The sequence below is a fragment of the Oncorhynchus nerka genome, unplaced genomic scaffold, assembly GCF_034236695.1.
Source record: "Oncorhynchus nerka isolate Pitt River unplaced genomic scaffold, Oner_Uvic_2.0 unplaced_scaffold_1260, whole genome shotgun sequence".
Lineage (NCBI taxonomy): Eukaryota > Metazoa > Chordata > Actinopteri > Salmoniformes > Salmonidae > Oncorhynchus > Oncorhynchus nerka.
Genome location: NW_027040082.1, coordinates 52,370 through 75,413, shown reverse-complemented (window position 1 = coordinate 75,413; position 23,044 = coordinate 52,370). Strand labels below are relative to the sequence as shown.

General features: G+C 39.6%; 1 protein-coding gene across 5 annotated transcripts in view; it reads left to right on the top strand.

Moving 5' to 3' along the window:
- Positions 1 to 12,367: 12,367 nt before the first annotated feature.
- LOC135559550 (probable E3 ubiquitin-protein ligase HERC1) overlaps positions 12,368 to 23,044 on the top strand; it is a 61,761-nt gene continuing 51,084 nt past the window's right edge. For 2 of the 5 annotated variants that reach the window (XM_065015826.1, XM_065015825.1), the window contains exons 1-4: positions 12,369 to 12,866; positions 14,904 to 15,190; positions 15,323 to 15,375; positions 19,610 to 19,810. In XM_065015826.1, the coding sequence (XP_064871898.1) occupies positions 12,780 to 12,866; positions 14,904 to 15,190; positions 15,323 to 15,375; positions 19,610 to 19,810 (628 nt within the window). In that variant the 5' untranslated portion in view covers positions 12,369 to 12,779. Of the gene's footprint in view, positions 12,867 to 14,903; positions 15,191 to 15,322; positions 15,376 to 19,609; positions 19,811 to 23,044 lie in introns of all 5 variants that reach the window. The other 3 variants (XM_065015827.1, XM_065015828.1, XM_065015829.1) reach the window with 3 other exon arrangements.

The following is a 23,044-nucleotide window of genomic DNA, read 5'->3' as shown; positions in this document are numbered from 1 at the left end:
TATATATATCTATTCATTCTAATATAACATAATATATTGTTTAAACAATATATATATAATCCTGTTCTAAACATCTTTATATCTCTATTGTTAATATCATTCTTCATATTCTGTTCTAACATATATATATATCTATTCTATTCAGCATATACCACTCTCCTCTATACTGTTCTAACATATACCTCTCTCCTATTCTATTTCTGAAAAACATATGTTTCCTCTCATATATCTATTCTAATTACAACATATCACCTCTCCTCTATTCTATTCTAATATATATTATCTCTGTTCTATTCTAATATATACATACCTCTCATCTGTTCTATTCTAGCATATACCTCTCCTCTATTCTATTCTAGCATATACCCTCTCATCTATACTGATACCAACAACTTCTTTTCTCCTCTCTGATATATTCTAATACTTCTTATCTTCTCTAATCTCCTATTCTAATAATATACCCTCTCCTCTATTCTAGCATATACCCTCTCCTCCTAATTCTAATTCTTCTTTTCCCTCTCACTCTTATTCTGTTCTAACATATCTTATCTATTCTATTCTAACTTTATATACCTCTCTCTATACTATTCTAACATATCTTTATCTCATCATTCTGTTCTGTCTTAGCCTTTTAAATGTTCCTAATTCTAACGTATATATTAACATATCTAATTACAATATATCATATCTCTCATTATTATACAACATGCTATATACTCATATACTATTCTAACATATACCCTCTCCTCTGTTCTGTCTATTATATATATATATTAATTAAATATATATGTCACTCTATGCTATTTATAAGCATATATATATATATTTCTGAAATAATATATATAATATTAATATATATATTATTATTATTTATATATATTTTGTTATTATAAATATTATTATATATATATAATTATTATTTTTAATATGTATATTCTGATATATAATATTAATATATATATATTAATATATATTATATAATATCTAATTCATGTTCTCTAACATTATTATATACTTCTGTTCAATATGACTTATTATTACTATACCGATACTGTTATTTATCTTCTTACTAATATCTATTCTGACATTAATAGCAGCTAATATACGATTTACTTATATCAATTACCAGACTAACGACAATACTTCATTGTTGCGACGTAATAGCATAACATACGTTCTGTTCTGACTGTATCTCTGTTATGACATCATCATATATCACATCTGTTGTTAACATGCCTCTCTACATACTGACATGTATATCTTTTCTCCTATTCTAACATATGTATATATATATTCTGTGTCTTATATCTCTAGTCTATTCTGTATATATTTTTATATATTCTGTTGACATAATATATATATATATGCTATTCTGTATTATATATATATCTATTCTATTCTATTATATTATATAACTCTAATTTAATATATATATATATATAACTGTTCTGAAGCGTATACATAACATATATTCTAGTATATTTTATATATGCCCTAATTCTGACATGTATAATATCTGTTATATTTCACAACTACCAATACCTCCTATTCTATTCTAAACAATAGCATAAACAATTTCATAACTATCATATATATATTAATTCAACTTGTATACCCTCTCCTCATTCTTCTATTATATTGCCTCTCTCTATTTCTGTTCTAAGCATATACCTCATACATTCTCTTCTAATATATACCACTCTCCTCTGTTATATTCTAATATGCTCTACTCTCGCTCTATACATTCTAACATATACCTACTCTCTCATCTGCTATTCTAACATATACTTTTCTCACTCTATACTGACTAACATATGCCATCTCCTCTATTCTATTCCCTAAACATCTCTCTCCACCTATTCTATTCTAACATATACACTCTCTCTATTCTATTCTTAACATATACTCTCACTCTATTTCATATTCACAACATATGCACCTCTCCTCTATTTACCATTCAACATGCTCTTTCTCTCCTCTATTCTATTCTATTGTATACTTACTCTCCTCTATTCTATTCTAACATATATACATTATATTCTAATATACCCTCTCCTCTATTCTATTCTAACATATATATCTGTTATATTCAACATATTATATATCATTCTAATTCTAATATATATATACTCTATTCTCAACATATACCCTCTCTCTATTGTAATTACAACCTCTCTAATTCTATTCACTGGCGCATGCCTCTCCTCTATTCTATTCTAATATATACCCTCTCACTCTATTCATATTCTAACATATATATTTCTCCTCTGTTATTAACATATGCCCACTCTCCTCTATACTATTCTAACATATACCTCTCCTCTATTCTATTCTAACTTTATACCCTCTCCTCTATTCTATTCTAACATATACCCATATTCTATAATTCTGACACTCTCTTAATTCTTGATCTGTATATATATATCTACTGTTGTATATATATATCCCATAATTCTGTATGCCATATTCTATTCTGGCATATGCCACTCTATTCCTATTCTGTATACCATACTCATCTAATTCTGATACAACAATATATATATCTGTTCAACATGTATATATCTATTCTATTAACAACATGTACTTATATTAGCATATTCAATAGCATATACATTACCAATTTTATTATTAATAATAAATATAATCTAATTCTAACATATATAATAATATTCATGTTAATAATATATATAATATACTATTTAAACATTATGTATAATATATAATTCAAACGTATATCATCTGATACAATTTATTAGCATATATATTATTAAACATATAACCATCTGTTAACATCATTAATATATTATACAATGTATACCATATAAATATTCTGTTCTAATAATACTCTCACTATTCTATTCTGAAACATTATGCTCCTCTACCACAATTACTGTTACAATAATATAAATATATAATTCTATTGTATAATATATAACTCATCTGTTTGCGTTATAACATACTAATACTATTACGACAATAACTAAATATCATATTCTGTTACGAAACGCTTACTAATATTATTATGATACAACGTGCGTTGCAATGTATAGCATATAATAACCTTCTGATACGTACCAACATAATACCTATCACTCTTGTATTAATTTCGACGTATACTTATAATATAATTGATACGACATGCAACGCATGTAAACCACGTGCACCATTCAATATTACTTACTCTATGTTTTAATAACTTTTCTTCTTCTGTTCATTCACAATATTATGCATGTAAATATAGTTATCGACAATATGCTATTCTTTAATTCATAAGTATGTACCATATATCTCATCATAATTCGGCATACTTACTCTCCTGATTAACATGTATAATAATATACTACATCTGATTGCAACGTATGCCTCTCATATATATAAACGTGCTTTATCATCATAATTCTGTTCTAAACGTGCTTATATCATATATTTCATATTTCCAACGTAATATGCATTGTATTAGCGTGTAGCATATGCGTAACAATTATGACAATAGCATGTCTGTTTCTTGTTTCACGACATGCTGCTCATATTCTGTTCTGTTTGTATATATATTCATCACATGAACTATGACACTAATATCTTAATATCGTCCTGACGCTATTATTATATCTTACTCAATCTGTTTAATATATTATATCTTCTATTGACATGTATATAATATATATATATTCTATTCTATTTATATATATATCTAATTCTGAATTACGGCGTAATATATATACTCCTATTGTATTAAAATATGCATACATTCTAAATAATACATATACTAGATACATTCGGCATATACTAATAAATATATTCTGATACAACCAACATATATGATGACCTACGATAACTTTTTCATAAATACTGTTCTGTTATAATATTGTATATATATATTCTGTAATAATAATATAATATGTTCTGGCGACAAGCAGCATATCGTCTGTTCTCATTCTGACATATATATATCATTCTGGCGTATATATAATTAGTAATATAACATATATCTGTGTTCTTGACATATCATATATCATATTCCTGTTCTGTATGCTATATATACTTATTACCATTCTATTGTCATCATCATTCACTATTCACAACATGCATAACACTATATATTCTGTTCACAATATATAAATATATTCTAATATGACATATTTCACAACATATGCCTCACTTCTAATTCTATTCTGTACCCTCTCTAATTCTATTCGAAAATAATATATATCATCTGTTATACCCTCATATAAAATACTATTGCTGATTCTAAACATGTAACACATAATAAATATGACCTTGATACTAACATATATAATAACAATTCTAATTACAATATATATATACAAGTATATCTGCATATATATATGTATTCTGACATGTATATACTATTCTAACACCAATATACTTTTGTTAACGTATTACTTTTTATCATAAATACTAACTGATACAACGTATATAATATACTATTTTCTGTTCTGGCAATAGCATGCTCATCATAATTTCTGTTCTGTATGCATAATATCTATTCTATTGTTGTGTACTATATATCATCTTCATTCCTAAACATGTGCTTATATATCTGTTCTGTTCTGGCGTAATAACCTCTCTTAACTACTGTTAACATATATACTCAATAACTGATCATGACATGTATATATATCTAATTCATTCTAGCTTGTATTTCTGAATATTCTGACGTAATACTTAGCATCATCACCAATTGTTCTGACATTAATAACATCATCTTTCTAATGCTGTTCTAACATTACTTATTATATACTCACCAATATTAATTCTTTGTATTATATATCATCTAATTCTGTTCAACGTACTTATCTGAATTCATATTCTTCAACATAATACTTATCATCTGTTCTGTTCTAACTTGTGTGCATATAAATACTTGTTCAATTTTCAAACAATAGCATATCTTGTTCTGTCATAGCATAATACCCTCTATTTATATTCTAACATACCTCTCACTCTATTCTATTCTAACAACTATGCCTCTCATCTTTATACTATTCTAACATATACCCATCTCCTCTATACTATTCTAACATATACCCTTTCCTCTATTCTATTCTAACATATACCCTCTCCTCTATTATATTCCTATGCCCTCTCCTCTGTTCTGTTCTAGCATATACCCTCCTCATCTATGCTATTCTAACTGTTCTCCTCCTATGCCCTTCCTGCATCATCTCCTCTATTATGTTCTGACATATGCCCTCCTCTGTTCTGTTCTAGCATACCTCTCCTCTATTCTGTTCACAACATATGCCCTCTCTTCTGTTACAAGCATATACCTCTCTCTCCTCTATGCTATTCCCTAACATATGCCACCTCTCAACTCTGTTCTATTCTGACATATACCCTCTATTCCTGTCTAAACATTTACTCTCTCTGTTCTGTTCTGACATATATCTCTCTAACTATTCTAGCATAACTACCCTGTTCTGTTCTATTTATAACATATACCTCTGTGCTATATTCTTTATATATCCTCATGTCTATTTCTGTTAACATATACCTCTCTCTCTATTCTGTTCCTAATATCATACCCTCTCCTCTATTCTATTCTAACATATACCCTCTCCTCTGTTCTGTTCTAATGTCCCTCTCTTCTATTCACAACATATACTTATCTCTATTCTGTTCTAACATGTACCCTCTCCTCTGTTCTGTTATTCCTATTCTAACATATGCCCTCTCATCTATTCCTAAATTCTAACATATGCCCTCTCCTCCTATACCTGTTCTAAGCATGTACCCCTCCTCCTCTATGCTATTCTAATATATGCCTCTGTTCTATTCTATTCAACATGTGCCACTCTCCTCTGTCTCTGTTCACAACATATACCCTCTCTCTGTTCCTATACCCTCTATTCTGTTCCCACAACATGCCCTCTCATCTATTCTATTCTAACATATGCACCCTCTCCTCTATTCTGTTCTGGCATATGTGTTTCTCTCCTCTGTTCTGTTCTAACATATACCCTCCTCTATTCTTCATATTCTCTCTACCTAGCTATTCTAACATATGCCTCTCACTCTGTTCTATTATGTGCATACCACCCTCTCTCTTCTTATTCATATGCCCTCTCCTCTATGCTATTCTAACATATATGCCCTCTCCTCTAATCTGTTCTATTAATATACCCTCTCTTTCTGTTCTAACATATGCCTCTCACTCTATGCTATTCTAACATGCCATCTCTCTGTTCTGTTCTAGCATATACCCTCTCCTCCTATACTATTCTAACATATACCCTCCTCCTCTATACTAATTCTAACATATACCCTCTCCTCTATGCTGTTCTAATATATACCCTCTCTATGCTATTCTAACATATGCCCTCTCCTCTATTCTATTCTAACATATGCCACTCTCCTCTATTCTATTCTAACATATGCCACTCTCCTCTATTCTGTTCTAAACATATGCCTCTCCTCTATTCCTATTCTAACATATACCCTCTCCTCTATGCTGTTCACAACATATGCCACTCCCCTCTGTTCTATTCTACATATACCCTCTCTCTATTCTGTTCAGCATATGCCCTCTCCTCTGTTCTATACCCTCTCCTCTATTCTATTCTAGCATACCCTCCTCATCTATTCTGTTCTAACATATGCCCTCTCCTCTGTTCTATTCTAGCATATGCCTCTATTCTGTTCTGTTCTGACATTATCTCATCTCCTCTGTACTGTTCAACATATGCCTCTCATCTATTCTATTCTAACATATACACTCTATTCTATGCCCATACCTCTCTCTATTCTATTCTAAACATATGCCACCTCTCCTCTGTTCTGTTCTAACATATACCCTCTCCTCTCTATTCTGCAACATATCTCCTCCTCTATGCTATTCTAACATATGCCCTCTCTCTCTTGCTGTTCTGACATGTGCCCTCTCCTCCTATTCTATTCAACATGTGCCACTCTCCTCCTATACTGTTCACACATATCATATCTCCTCTATTCTATTCTAATATGCTCTCATCTGTTCTGTTCACAACATATGCCCTCTCCTCTGTTCTGTTCTAAATATATATGCTATTCCCTCACCTCTGTTCTGTTCACAACATGCCATCCCTCCTATGCTTTATTCCCACAGCCCATGCCCTCTGTTCTGTTCTGTTCTAGCATGTACTGCACTCTGTTCTGTTCTTCACATACCTCTCTATTCTGTTCTAAGCATATGCCCTCTCTGTTCTGTTCTGAAAAGCATATGCCCTCTCCTCTATGCTACTATTTAACATATATGCCTCTCCTCCTGTTCTGTTCACAAGCATATGCCTCTCCTCTGTTCTGTTCACAATACCTCTCTCTCTTCTGTTCACAACATATGCCACTCTCCTCATGCTGTTCTAGCATATGCCCTCTCCTCTGTTCTAATTTCTAGCATATGCCCTCCTCTTCTATTCTAGCATATGCCCTCTCTCTTATTCTATTCTAGCATTCCTAACATATGCCTCTCACCTCTATTCTATTCTAACATCATACCTCCTCTATTCTGTTCTAACATATGCCCTCTCCTCTATTCTGTTCTAACATATGCCCTCTCTCATCTATTACTGTTCTGAAAACATATGCCCTCTCCTCTATTCCTGTTCTAAACATATCCTCTTCTCTCTCCTGTTCTGTTCCTTTATGCCTCTCTCCTCTGTTCTAACATATGCCCTCTCCTCTGTTCTGTTCTAACATATGCCCTCTCTCCTCTATGCTAACATATACCTCTCTCTAAATATATTCTAACATATGCTCATATTCTATTCTGGCATGCCCCTCTCATCTATTTCTGTTCTGACATATGCCACTCTCCTCTATTCTGTTCTAAGCATACCTCCCTCATCTGTTTCTAACATACCTCTCCTCTGTTCTGTTCTAACATATACCCTCTCCTCTATTCTAGCATATACCCTCCTCCTCTGTTCTGTTCATTCTAACATATACCTCTCCTCTATTCTATTCTAACATATGCCTCTCCTCTATACTATTCTGACATAATGCCCTCTCCTCTATACTGTTCCAACATGTGCCCTCTCTCATCTGTTCTGTTCTGAACATATGCCCCTCTCCTTTCTATTCTGTTCTAGCATATGCCCTCTCCTCTATTTATTCAACATATACCCTCTCCTCTGCTACCTTCTAACATATGCCCCTCACTCTATGCTATTCTAACATATACCTCCTCTATGCTATTCTAACATATGCCCTCTCTTCTATTCTATTCTATATACCCTCTCCTCTATTTCTATTCTAACATGTACCTCATTCATTTAACATATACCCTCTCCTCTATTCTATTCTAACATATACCTCTCCTCTATACTATTCTAACATATACCTCTCCTCTATACTATTCTAACATATACCCTCTCCTCTATTCTATTCTAACATATACCCTCTATTACTATCCTAACATATACCCTCTCCTCTATTCTATTCTAACATATACCCTCTCCTCTATTCTATTCTAACATATACCCTCTCACTCTATTCTATTCTAACATATACCCTCCTCATTTCTAACATATACCCTCTCTATTCCTATTCTAACATATACCCTCTCCTCTATACTATTCTAACATATACCCTCTCCTCTATACTATTCTAACATATACCCTCCTCTATTCTATTCTAACATACCTCCTCTATATATTCTAATATACCCTCTCCTCTATTCTATTCTAACACCCTCTCCTCTATTCTATTCTAACATATATCTCCTCTATCTATTCTAACTATATACCTCACTCTATTCTATTCTTATATACCACATCTATTCTATTCTAATACTTAACTTTCCTCTCTCTATTCTATTCTTAGCATATATATCTCCTCCTATATATTCCTGTACATATACCTCTCATATACTATTCTAACATATACCCTCTCCTCTATTCTATTCTAACATATGCCTCTAATTTTTTTATTCTAACATACCTCTCATCTATTCTATTCAACATATACCCTCTCTATTCTACTAACATCTCCCTCTCATCTATTCTATTATAACATATACCCTCTAATATATTCCAACATATACCCTCTCACTATTCTAACATATACCCTCTCCTCTATTCTATTCTAATATATACCCTCTCATCTATTCATTATTCTCCTCTATTCTAACATATACCCTCTCCCTCCTATATTCTAACATATACCCTCTCCCTCTATACTATTCTAACATATACCTCTCATATTCTAACATAACCTCTTCCTCTATTCACTATTCTATTATACCTCTCATCTATTCTATTCTAACATATACCCTCCTCATCTATTCTATTCTAACATATACCTCTCCCTCTATTCTATTCTAACATATACCCATCTCTCCTCTATTCTATTTCTAATATATACCTCTCCCTCTCCTCTATTCATTCTATACCTCTCCTCTATTCTATATACCTCTCCTCTACTATTCCCTAACATATACCCTCCTCCTCTATTCCTATTCTAAACATATACTCTCCTCTATTCTATTCTAACATATACCCTCTCTCCTCTCCTATACTATTCTAACATATACCCTCTCCTCTATTCTAACATACTCTTCCTTCTATTCTATTCTAACATATACTCCTTCTCCTCCTTCTATTCTAACATATACCACTCTCTCTATACATTCTAACATATCCTCTCCTCCTATACTGACCTACAACTTGCTTATACCCTCCTCTATTCTATTCTAACATATACCTCTCCTCTATTCTATTCTAACATACCCTCTCCTCCTATTCTATTCTAACATATACCCCCATCTCCTCTATACTATTCTAACATATACCTCTCCTCTATACTATTCTAACATATACCCTTTCCTCTATTCTATTCTAAACATATAATTCCTCTCCTCTATACTATTCTAACATATACCCTCTCCTCTATTCTATTCTAACATATACCCTCTCACTCTATACTATTCTAACATATACCCTCCTCTCTCTATACTATTCTAACATATACCCTTTCCTATACTATTCTATATACCCTATTCTATTCTATATACCCTCTCCTCTATACTATTCTAACATATACTCCTCTCCTCTATTCTATTCTAACATATACCCTCTCCTCTATTCTATTCTAACATATACCCTCTCTCCTATTCTATTCTAACATATACCCTCTCTCTATTCTATTCTAACATATACCCTCTCCTCTATACTATTCTAACATATACCCTCTCCTCTATTCTATTCTAACATATACCCTCTTCCTAACTATACCCTCTCCTCTATTCTATTCTAACATATACCCTCTCCTCTATACTATTCTAACATATACCCTCTCCTCTATTCTATTCTAACATATACCCTCTATTCTATTCTATTCAACATATACCCTCTCCTCTATTCTATTCTAACATATACCCTCTCCTCTATTCTATTCTAACATATACCCTCTCCTCTATTCTATTCTAACATATACCCTCTCCTCTATACTATTCTAACATATACCCTCTCCTCTATTCTATTCTAACATATACCCTCTCCTCTATTCTATTCTAACATATACCCTCTCCTCTATACTATTCTAACATATACCCTCTCTCACTCTATACTATTCTAACATATACCCTCTCCTCTATTCTATTCTAACATATACCCTCTCCTCTATATTCCTATTCTATTCTATTATAACATATACCCTCTCCTCTATACTATTCTAACATATACCCTCTCCTCTATTCTATTCTATTATAACATATACCCTCTCCTCTATACTATTCTAACATATACCCTCTCCTCTATTCTATTATAACATATACCCTCTCCTCTATTCTATTCTAACATATACCCTCTCCTCTATTCTATTCTAACATATACCCTCTCCTCTATTCTATTCTAACATATACCCTCTCCTCTATTCTATTCTAACATATACCCTCTCCTCTATTCTATTCTTAACATATACCCTCTCCTCTATTCTATTCTAACATATACCCTCTCTCTATTCTATTCTAACATATACCCTCTCCTATTCTATTCTAAACATATACCCTCTCCTCTATTCTATTCTAACATATACCCTCTCCTCTATTCTATTCTAACATATACCCTCTCCTCTCTTCTATTCTAACATATACCCTCTCCCCTATTCTATTCTAACATATACCCTCTCCTCTATTCTATTCTAACATATACCCTCTCCTCTATTCTATTCTAACATATACCCTCTCTCTATTCTATTCTAACATATACCCTCTCCTCTATTCTATTCTAACACATGCCCTCTCCTCTATTCTATTCTAACATATACCCTCTCCTCTATTCTATTCTAACATACCCTCTCCTCTATTCTAACATATACCCCTCTCTCCTCTCCTCTATACTATTCTAACATATACCCTCTCCTCTATACTATTCTAACATATACCCTCTCCTCTATTCTATTCTAACATATACCCTCTCCTATTCTATTCTAACATATACCCTCTCCCTCTATTCTATTCTAACATATACCCTCTCCTCTCCTCTATACTATTCTAACATATACCCTCTCCTCTCCTCTATTCTAACATATACCCTCTCCTCTATTCTATTCTAACATATACCCTCTCCTCTATTCTATTCTAACATATACCCTCTCCTCTATTCTATTCTAACATATACCCTCTCCTCTATTCTATTCTAACATATACCCTCTCCTCTATTCTATTCTAACATATACCCTCTCCTCTATACTATTCTAACATATACCCTCTCCTCTCCTCTATTCTATTCTAACATATACCCTCTCCTCTATTCTATTCTAACATATACCCTCTCCTCTATTCTATTCTAACATATACCCTCTCCTCTATACTATTCTAACATATACCCTTTCCTCTATTCTATTCTAACATATACCCTCTCCTCTATACTATTCTAACATATACCCTCTCCTCTATTCTATTCTAACATATACCCTCTCCTCTATTCTATTCTAACATATACCCTCTATTCTATTCTAACATATACCCTCTCCTCTATACTATTCTAACATATACCCTCTCCTCTATTCTAACATATACCCTCTATTCTATTCTATTCTAACATATACCCTCTCCTCTATTCTAACATATACCCTCTCCTCTATTCTAACATATACCCTCTATTCTATTCTAACATATACCCTCTCCTCTATACTATTCTAACATATACCCTCTCCTCTATTCTAACATATACCCTCTCCTCTATTCTATTCTAACATATACCCTCTCCTCTATTCTATTCTAACATATACCCTCTCCTCTATTCTATTCTAACATATACCCTCTCCTCTATTCTATTCTAACATATACCCTCTCCTCTATTCTATTCTAACATATACCCTCGCCTCTATACTATTCTAACATATACCTCTCCTCTATTCTATTCTAACATATACCCTCTCCTCTATTCTATTCTAACATATACCCTCTCCTCTATTCTATTCTAACATATACCCTCTCCTCTATACTATTCTAACATATACCCTCTCCTCTATTCTATTCTAACATATACCCTCTCCTCTATTCTATTCTAACATATACCCTCTCCTCTATTCTATTCTAACATATACCCTCTCCTCTATTCTATTCTAACATATACCCTCTCCTCTATTCTATTCTAACATATACCCTCTCCTCTATTCTATTCTAACATATACCCTCTCCTGTAGCTGGTCTGTACCGCTCGGTGCAGGCCCATCACAGCCAGGCTCGTAGAGAGGGCAGTGCCCTACAGCAGGACACTGGACCTCTGTATGACTTTAACCTCGACGAGGAGCTGGAGCTGGAGCTGGACGAGGAGACCATGGAGGCCATGTTCGGTCAGGACCTGGCCAGCGACACTGACATCCTGGGCATGTGGATCCCAGAGGTACTGGACTGGCCAACATGGGTGTGTGTGCAGGGTTTTGCTGCTTCCTTTTCCTCGCCTTGACTAATAAGGTCTTCATCCTGACTTTCCACGTCACTAAACGTCTCACTCTCAGTGGGGAGACTGACGTGGAAGTTTAGGATTTAGACTCTCACCAGCTAACTTTCACTCACACACTCATTCACTTGGATGCTGTAAAATGCTAACTGTCTGCTTAGAGAGGTTGATGCTTACTCACTATCACACACTCAAACACACACACACATACACACACATTCTCAAACTATATCTCTCTCTCTCACACACACATACACACACACACACGCACTCGCACTCACACACTCAAACTATCTCTCTCTCTCTCACTCACACACACACATACACACACACACACACACATGCTCAAACTCTCACTCACACACTCACACACACACACATTGCATCATTCTCTGCCACTGACTGCCCATGGCGGTGATTTCTGTCGTTAGCCTAACTAGCATGCCGTGGATGGGATGTCAATGGGGTTTGCTAGTAAATCAGGTGGAACGCTAACATGCTAATGGTGATTACAGTGGGTGGCATTGATCATCAAGTCTTGTTGCTTGTGGTTAATTCATGGCTAATCATCTTGTTGCTATGGTATCATGTTGTCTATACTGCTGTCATACTCACCTGTCTGTTAGTGGCATCATGCTATTGATGTCCTAGATATGAACTGACTTTGTGTTTACGTCTCCGTGTCCCCTCCCTGTCTCCGTGTCCCCTCCCTGTCTCCATGTCCCCTCCCTCCCCTCCCTGTCTCCGTGTCCCCTCCCTGTCTCCGTGTCCCCTCCCTGTCTCCGTGTCCCCTCCCTGTCTCCGTGTCCCCTCCCTGTCTCCGTGTCCCCTCCCTGTCTCCGTGTCCCCTCCCTGTCTCCGTGTCCCCTCCCTGTCTCCGTGTCCCCTCCCTGTCTCCGTGTCCCCTCCCTCCCTGTCTCCGTGTCCCCTCCCTGTCTCCGTGTCCCCTCCCTGTCTCCGTGTCCCCTCCTGTCTCCGTGTCCCCTCCCTGTCTCCGTGTCCCCTCCTCCCTGTCTCCGTGTCCCCTCCCCTGTCTCCGTGTCCCCTCCCTGTCTCCATGTCCCCTCCCTCCCTCCCTGTCTCCGTGTCCCCTCCCTGTCTCCATGTCCCCTCCCTCCTCCCTGTCTCCGTGTCCCCTCCCTGTCTCCGTGTCCCCTCCTGTCTCCGTGTCCCCTCCCTGTCTCCGTGTCCCTCCCTGTCTCTGTGTCCCCCCTCCCTCCCGTGTCCCCTCCCTGTCTCCGTGTCCCTCCCTGTCTCCGTGTCCCTCCCTGTCTCCGTGTCCCCTCCCTGTCTCCGTGTCCCCTCCCTGTCTCCGTGTCCCCTCCCTGTCTCCGTGTCCCCTCCCTGTCTCCGTGTCCCCTCCCTGTCTCCGTGTCCCCTCCCTGTCTCCTGTGTCCCCTCCCTGTCTCCATCCCCTCCCTGTCTCCATGTCCCCTCCTCCCCTCCCTGTCTCCGTGTCCCCTCCCTGTCTCCCTGTCCCCTCCCTGTCTCCGTGTCCCCTCCCTGTCTCCGTGTCCCCTCCCTGTCTCCGTGTCCCCTCCCTGTCTCCATGTCCCCTCCCTGTCTCCATGTCCCCTCCCTCCCTCCCTGTCTCCGTGTCCCCTCCCTGTCTCCGTGTCCCCTCCCTGTCTCCATGTCCCCTCCCTCCCTGTCTCCGTGTCCCCTCCCCTGTCTCTATGTCCCCTCCCTCCCTGTCTCCGTGTCCCTCCCTGTCTCCGTGTCCCCTCCTGTCTCCATGTCCCCTCCCTGTCTCCATGTCCCCTCCCTGTCTCCGTGTCCCCTCCCTGTCTCCATGTCCCCTCCCTGTCTCCATGTCCCCTCCCTGTCTCCATGTCCCCTCCCTGTCTCCATGTCCCCTCCCTGTCTCCGTGTCCCCTCCCTGTCTCCGTGTCCCCTCCCTGTCTCCGTGTCCCCTCCCTGTCTCCGTGTCCCCTCCCTGTCTCCATGTCCCCTCCCTCCCTCCCCTCCCTGTCTCTATGTCCACTCCCTGTCCCCTGGCAGCATGTGTGTGAGACAGAGGAACGAGACGAGGTGGTAGTGTGTGAGTTGTGTGAGGCTAGCGTTGCCAACTTCAACCAGCACATGAAGAAGAGCCACCCTGGCTGCGGGCGCAGCGCCAACCGACAGGGTTACCGGAGCAACGGCTCCTACGTAGACGGGTGGTTCGGAGGGGAGTGCGGCAGCGGGAACCCCTACTACCTCCTCTGTGGTAGCTGTCGGGACAGACACCTGGCGGTGAAGAGTAAAACCACAGTCCCCGTGACGGAGAGGTCAGTGGCGGACAGAAGGTGACACGCCACGTTTTAAAAAAAAATTACAGACTTGTGACTCTTGTGTTGTACAACTGAAACTTAAGATTCGATACACACAGTGACAAGATGCCGTTGTGATCACTAACACGTGTCGTGGTCCATGTTCAGGTATAAAGGACTGGCCCCGGACCTCTTGGGGAAGCAGGACAGTGTCTATGAAGGTACCGGTTCTGATGAAACATGATGATTCACTTGTTCCAGAGGTTCTTGTCCCTGATCATATGAATGACCGGTCCACTGTAGCTTTATGGCTGATAGTATGACTGGTTCCACTGTAGCTTTATGGCTGATAGTATGACTGGTTCCACTGTAGCTTTATGGCTGATAGTATGACTGGTTCCACTGTAGCTTTATGGCTGATAGTATGACTGGTTCCACTGTAGCTTTATGGCTGATAGTATGACTGGTCCACTGTAGCTTTATGGCTGATAGTATGACTGGTTCCACTGTAGCTTTTATGGCTGATAGTATGACTGGTCCACTGTAGCTTTATGGCTGATAGTATGACTGGTTCCACTGTAGCTTTATGGCTGATAGTATGACGGGTCCACTGTAGCTTTATGGCTGATAGTGTGACTGGTTCCACTGTAGCTTTATGGCTGATAGTATGACTGGTCCACTGTAGCTTTATGGCTGATAGTATGACTGGTTCCACTGTAGCTTTATGGCTGATAGTATGACTGGTTCCACTGTAGCTTTATGGCTGATAGTATGACTGGTTCCACTGTAGCTTTATGGCTGATAGTATGACTGGTTCCACTGTAGCTTTATGGCTGATAGTATGACTGGTTCCACTGTAGCTTTATGGCTGATAGTATGACTGGTTCCACTGTAGCTTTATGGCTGATAGTATGACTGGTTCTACTGTACATTTACATTACATTTAAGTCATTTAGCAGACGCTCTTATCCAGAGCGACTTACAAATTGGTGCATTCACCTTATGACCTCCAGTGGAACAGTAGTGCATCTAAATCTTTTCAGGGGGAGGGGGGGTGAGAGGGATTACTTTATCCTATCCTAGGTATTCCTTAAAGAGGTGGGGTTTCAGGTGTCTCCGGAAGGTGGTGATTGACTCCGCTGTCCTGGCGTCGTGAGGGAGACGTAGCTTTATGGCTACGTCTTTATGGCTGATAGTATGACTGGTTCCACTGTAGCTTTATGGCTGATAGTATGACTGGTCCACTGTAGCTTTATGGCTGATAGTATGACTGGTTCCACTGTAGCTTTATGGCTGATAGTATGACTGGTTCCACTGTAGCTTTATGGCTGATAGTATGACTGGTCCACTGTAGCTTTATGGCTGATAGTGTGACTGTTATCCTCTGTAACCACGTGGCTGATAATATGACTGTTATTCTCTATAACCACGTGGCTGATAATATGACTGTTATTCTCTATAACCACGTGGCTGATAATATGACTGTTATTCTCTATAACCACGTGGCTGATAATATGACTGTTATCCTCTGTAACCACGTGGCTGATAATATGACTGTTATTCTCTATAACCACGTGGCTGATAATATGACTGTTATTCTCTATAACCACGTGGCTGATAGTATGACTGTTATTCTCTATAACCACGTGGCTGATAATATGACTGTTATTCTCTATAACCACGTGGCTGATAGTGAGACTGTTATTCTCTATAACCACGTGGCTGATAGTATGACTGTTATTCTCAATAACCACGTGGCTGATAGTATGACTGTTATTCTCTATAACCACATGGCTGATAGTGTGACTGTTATTCTCAATAACCACATGGCTGATAGTGTGACTGTTATTCTCAATAACCACGTGGCTGATAGTATGACTGTTATTCTCAATAACCACGTGGCTGATAGTGTGACTGTTATTCTCTATAACCACGCGGCTGATAGTATGACTGTTATTCTCTATAACCACGTGGCTGATAGTATGACTGTTATTCTCAATAACCACGTGGCTGATAGTATGACTGTTATTCTCTATAACCATGTGGCTGATAGTGTGACTGTTATTCTCAATAACCACGTGGCTGATAGTGTGACTGTTATTCTCTATAACCACGGGGCTGATAGTATGACTGTTATTCTCTATAACCACGTGGCTGATAGTATGACTGTTATTCTCTATAACCACGTGGCTGATAGTATGACTGTTATTCTCTATAACCACGTGGCTGATAGTATGACTGTTATTCTCTAACCATGTGGCTGATAGTATGACTGTTATTCTCTATAACCACATGGCTGATAGTATGGCTGTTATTCTCTATAACCACGTGGCTGAGAGTATGACTGTTATTCTCTATAACCACGTGGCTGATAGTAGGACTGTTATTCTCTATAACCACGTGGCTGATTGTATGACTGTTATTCTCTATAACCACGTGGCTGATAGTATGACTGTTATTCTCTATAACCACGTAGCTGATAGTATGACTGTTATTCTCTATAACCACATGGCTGATAGTATGACTGTTATTCTCTATAACCACATGGCTGATAGTATGACTGTTATTCTCTATAACCACATGGCTGATAGTATGACTGTTATTCTCAATAACCACGCGGCTGATAGTGTGACTGTTATTCTCAATAACCACATGGCTGATAGTGTGACTGTTATTCTCAATAACCACGTGGCTGATAGTGTGACTGTTATCCTCTATAACCACGCGGCTGATAGTGTGACTGTTATTCTCAATAACCACATGGCTGATAGTGTGACTGTTATTCTCAATAACCACGTGGCTGATAGTGTGACTGTTATTCTCTATAACCACGCGGCTGATAGTATGACTGTTATTCTCTATAACCACGTGGCTGATAGTATGACTGTTATTCTCAATAACCACGTGGCTGATAGTATGACTGTTATTCTCTATAACCATGTGGCTGATAGTGTGACTGTTATTCTCAATAACCACGTGGCTGATAGTATGACTGTTATTCTCTATAACCACGTGGCTGATAGTATGACTGTTATTCTCTATAACCACGTGGCTGATAGTATGACTGTTATTCTCTATAACCACGTGGCTGATAGTATGACTGTTATTCTCTAACCATGTGGCTGATAGTATGACTGTTATTCTCTATAACCACATGGCTGATAGTATGGCTGTTATTCTCTATAACCACGTGGCTGAGAGTATGACTGTTATTCTCTATAACCACGTGGCTGATAGTAGGACTGTTATTCTCTATAACCACGTGGCTGATTGTATGACTGTTATTCTCTATAACCACGTGGCTGATAGTATGACTGTTATTCTCTATAACCACGTGGCTGATAGTATGACTGTTATTCTCTATAACCACATGGCTGATAGTATGACTGTTATTCTCTATAACCACATGGCTGATAGTATGACTGTTATTCTCTATAACCACATGGCTGATAGTATGACTGTTATTCTCTATAACCACGTGGCTGATAGTATGACTGTTATTCTCTATAACCACGCGGCTGATAGTATGACTGTTATTCTCTATAACCACGTTGCTGATAGTATGACTGTTATTCTCTGTAACCACGTGGCTGATAATATGACTGTTATTCTCTATAACCACGTGGCTGATAGTATGACTGTTATTCTCTATAACCACATGGATGATAGTATGACTGTTATTCTCTATAACCACGTGGCTGATAGTATGACTGTTATTCTCTATAACCACATGGATGATAGTATGACTGTTATTCTCTATAACCACGCGGCTGATAGTGTGACTGTTATTCTCTATAACCACGTGGCTGATAGTATGACTGTTATTCTCTATAACCACGTGGCTGATAGTATGACTGTTATTCTCTATAACCACGTGGCTGATAGTATGACTGTTATTCTCTATAACCACATGGCTGATAGTATGGCTGTTATTCTCTATAACCACGTGGCTGATAGTATGGCTGTTATTCTCTATAACCACGTGGCTGATAGTATGACTGTTATTCTCTATAACCACGTGGCTGATAGTATGGCTGTTATTCTCTATAACCACATGGCTGATAGTATGACTGTTATTCTCTATAACCACGTGGCTGATAGTATGGCTGTTATTCTCTATAACCACGTGGCTGATAGTATGACTGTTATTCTCTATAACCACGTGGCTGATAGTATGACTGTTATTCTCTATAACCACGTGGCTGATAGTATGACTGTTATTCTCTATAACCACGTGGCTGATAGTATGACTGTTATTCTCTATAACCACGTGGCTGATAGTGTGACTGTTATTCTCTATAACCACGTGGCTGATAGTATGACTGTTATTCTCTGTAACCACGTGGCTGATAGTATGACTGTTATTCTCTATAACCACGTGGCTGATAGTGTGACTGTTATTCTCTATAACCACATGGCTGATAGTATGGCTGTTATTCTCTACAACCCTTACAGAGGAATGGGACATGCTGGATGTTGATGAGGATGAGAGGTTAACTGGGGACGAGGAGTTTGAGCTGCTGGCGGGACCGTTGGGTCTGAGCGAGCGCCGGGTCGTCCCAGAGGCCGTCCAGTTCCCCGACAGTGACCCCCTTGGAGCGTCCGTAGCCATGGTGACCGCCACCAACAGCATGGAGGAGACTCTGCTGCAGATAGGTGAGGGGCTGAGAAACACACACACACAGACACACACACACACACACACACAGAGATGTGTCTGGTCCTCTCTATAATGTGGGTGAGATGTGTCTGGTCCTCTCTGTAATGTGGGTGGTTCAGATGTGTCCGGTCCTCTCTGTAATGTGGGTGGTTTAGATGTGTCCGGTCCTCTCTGTAATGTGGGTGGTTCAGATGTGTCCAGTCCTCTCTGTAATGTGGGTGAGATGTGTCCGGTCCTCTCTGTAATGTGGGTGAGATGTGTCTGGTCCTCTCTGTAATGTGGGTGAGATGTGTCTGGTCCTCTCTGTAATGTGGGTGAGATGTGTCTGGTCCTCTCTGTAATGTGGGTGAGATGTGTCTGGTCTCTCTATAATGTGGGTGAGATGTGTCTGGTCTCTCTATAATGTGGGTGAGATGTGTCTGGTCCTCTCTAATGTGGGTGGTTCAGCAGTGTCTGGTCCTCTCTGTAATGTGGGTGAGATGTGTCTGGTCCTCTCTGTAATGTGGGTGAGATGTGTCTGGTCCTCTCTGTAATGTGGGTGAGATGTGTCTGGTCCTCTCTGTAATGTGGGTGGTTCAGATGTGTCTGGTCCTCTCTTTAATGTGGGTGAGATGTGTCTGGTCCTCTCTAATGTGGGTGGTTCAGCAGTGTCTGGTCCTCTCTGTAATGTGGGTGAGATGTGTCTGGTCCTCTCTGTAATGTGGGTGAGATGTGTCTGGTCTCTCTATAATGTGGGTGAGATGTGTCTGGTCTCTCTATAATGTGGGTGAGATGTGTCTGGTCCTCTCTAATGTGGGTGGTTCAGCAGTGTCTGGTCCTCTCTGTAATGTGGGTGAGATGTGTCTGGTCCTCTCTGTAATGTGGGTGAGATGTGTCTGGTCCTCTCTGTAATGTGGGTGAGATGTGTCTGGTCCTCTCTGTAATGTGGGTGGTTCAGATGTGTCTGGTCCTCTCTTTAATGTGGGTGAGATGTGTCTGGTCCTCTCTAATGTGGGTGGTTCAGCAGTGTCTGGTCCTCTCTGTAATGTGGGTGAGATGTGTCTGGTCCTCTCTGTAATGTGGGTGAGATGTGTCTGGTCTCTCTATAATGTGGGTGAGATGTGTCTGGTCTCTCTATAATGTGGGTGAGATGTGTCTGGTCCTCTCTGTAATGTGGGTGGGATGTGTCTGGTCCTCTCTGTAATGTGGGTGGTTCAGATGTGTCTGGTCCTCTCTGTAATGTGGGTGAGATGTGTCTGGTCCTCTCTGTAATGTGGGTGAGATGTGTCTGGTCCTCTCTGTAATGTGGGTGAGATGTGTCTGGTCCTCTCTGTAATGTGGGTGAGATGTGTCTGGTCCTCTCTGTAATGTGGGTGAGATGTGTCTGGTCCTCTCTGTAATGTGGGTGAGATGTGTCTGGTCCTCTCTGTAATGTGGGTGGTTCAGATGTGTCCGGTCCTCTCTGTAATGTGGGTGGTTCAGCAGTGTCTGGTCCTCTCTGTAATGTGGGTGAGATGTGTCTGGTCCTCTCTCTAATGTGGGTGGTTTAGATGTGTCTGGTCCTCTCTGTAATGTGGGTGAGATGTGTCCGGTCCTCTCTCTAATGTGGGTGGTTCAGATGTGTCTGGTCCTCTCTAATGTGGGTGGTTTAGATGTGTCTGGTCTCTCTATAATGTGGGTGAGATGTGTCCGGTCCTCTCTCTAATGTGGGTGGTTCAGATGTGTCTGGTCCTCTCTAATGTGGGTGGTTCAGCAGTGTCTGGTCCTCTCTGTAATGTGGGTGAGAGGTGTCTGGTCCTCTCTGTAATGTGGGTGGTTCAGATGTGTCCGGTCCTCTCTGTAATGTGGGTGGTTTAGATGTGTCCGGTCCTCTCTGTAATGTGGGTGGTTCAGATGTGTCCAGTCCTCTCTGTAATGTGGGTGAGATGTGTCCGGTCCTCTCTGTAATGTGGGTGAGATGTGTCTGGTCCTCTCTGTAATGTGGGTGAGATGTGTCTGGTCCTCTCTGTAATGTGGGTGAGATGTGTCTGGTCCTCTCTGTAATGTGGGTGAGATGTGTCTGGTCTCTCTATAATGTGGGTGAGATGTGTCTGGTCTCTCTATAATGTGGGTGAGATGTGTCTGGTCCTCTCTAATGTGGGTGGTTCAGCAGTGTCTGGTCCTCTCTGTAATGTGGGTGAGATGTGTCTGGTCCTCTCTGTAATGTGGGTGAGATGTGTCTGGTCCTCTCTGTAATGTGGGTGAGATGTGTCTGGTCCTCTCTGTAATGTGGGTGGTTCAGATGTGTCTGGTCCTCTCTTTAATGTGGGTGAGATGTGTCTGGTCCTCTCTAATGTGGGTGGTTCAGCAGTGTCTGGTCCTCTCTGTAATGTGGGTGAGATGTGTCTGGTCCTCTCTGTAATGTGGGTGAGATGTGTCTGGTCTCTCTATAATGTGGGTGAGATGTGTCTGGTCTCTATAATGTGGGTGAGATGTGTCTGGTCCTCTCTAATGTGGGTGGTTCAGCAGTGTCTGGTCCTCTCTGTAATGTGGGTGAGATGTGTCTGGTCCTCTCTGTAATGTGGGTGAGATGTGTCTGGTCCTCTCTGTAATGTGGGTGAGATGTGTCTGGTCCTCTCTGTAATGTGGGTGGTTCAGATGTGTCTGGTCCTCTCTTTAATGTGGGTGAGATGTGTCTGGTCCTCTCTAATGTGGGTGGTTCAGCAGTGTCTGGTCCTCTCTGTAATGTGGGTGAGATGTGTCTGGTCCTCTCTGTAATGTGGGTGAGATGTGTCTGGTCTCTCTATAATGTGGGTGAGATGTGTCTGGTCTCTCTATAATGTGGGTGAGATGTGTCTGGTCCTCTCTGTAATGTGGGTGGGATGTGTCTGGTCCTCTCTGTAATGTGGGTGGTTCAGATGTGTCTGGTCCTCTCTGTAATGTGGGTGAGATGTGTCTGGTCCTCTCTGTAATGTGGGTGAGATGTGTCTGGTCCTCTCTGTAATGTGGGTGAGATGTGTCTGGTCCTCTCTGTAATGTGGGTGAGATGTGTCTGGTCCTCTCTGTAATGTGGGTGAGATGTGTCTGGTCCTCTCTGTAATGTGGGTGAGATGTGTCTGGTCCTCTCTGTAATGTGGGTGGTTCAGATGTGTCCGGTCCTCTCTGTAATGTGGGTGGTTCAGCAGTGTCTGGTCCTCTCTGTAATGTGGGTGAGATGTGTCTGGTCCTCTCTCTAATGTGGGTGGTTTAGATGTGTCTGGTCCTCTCTGTAA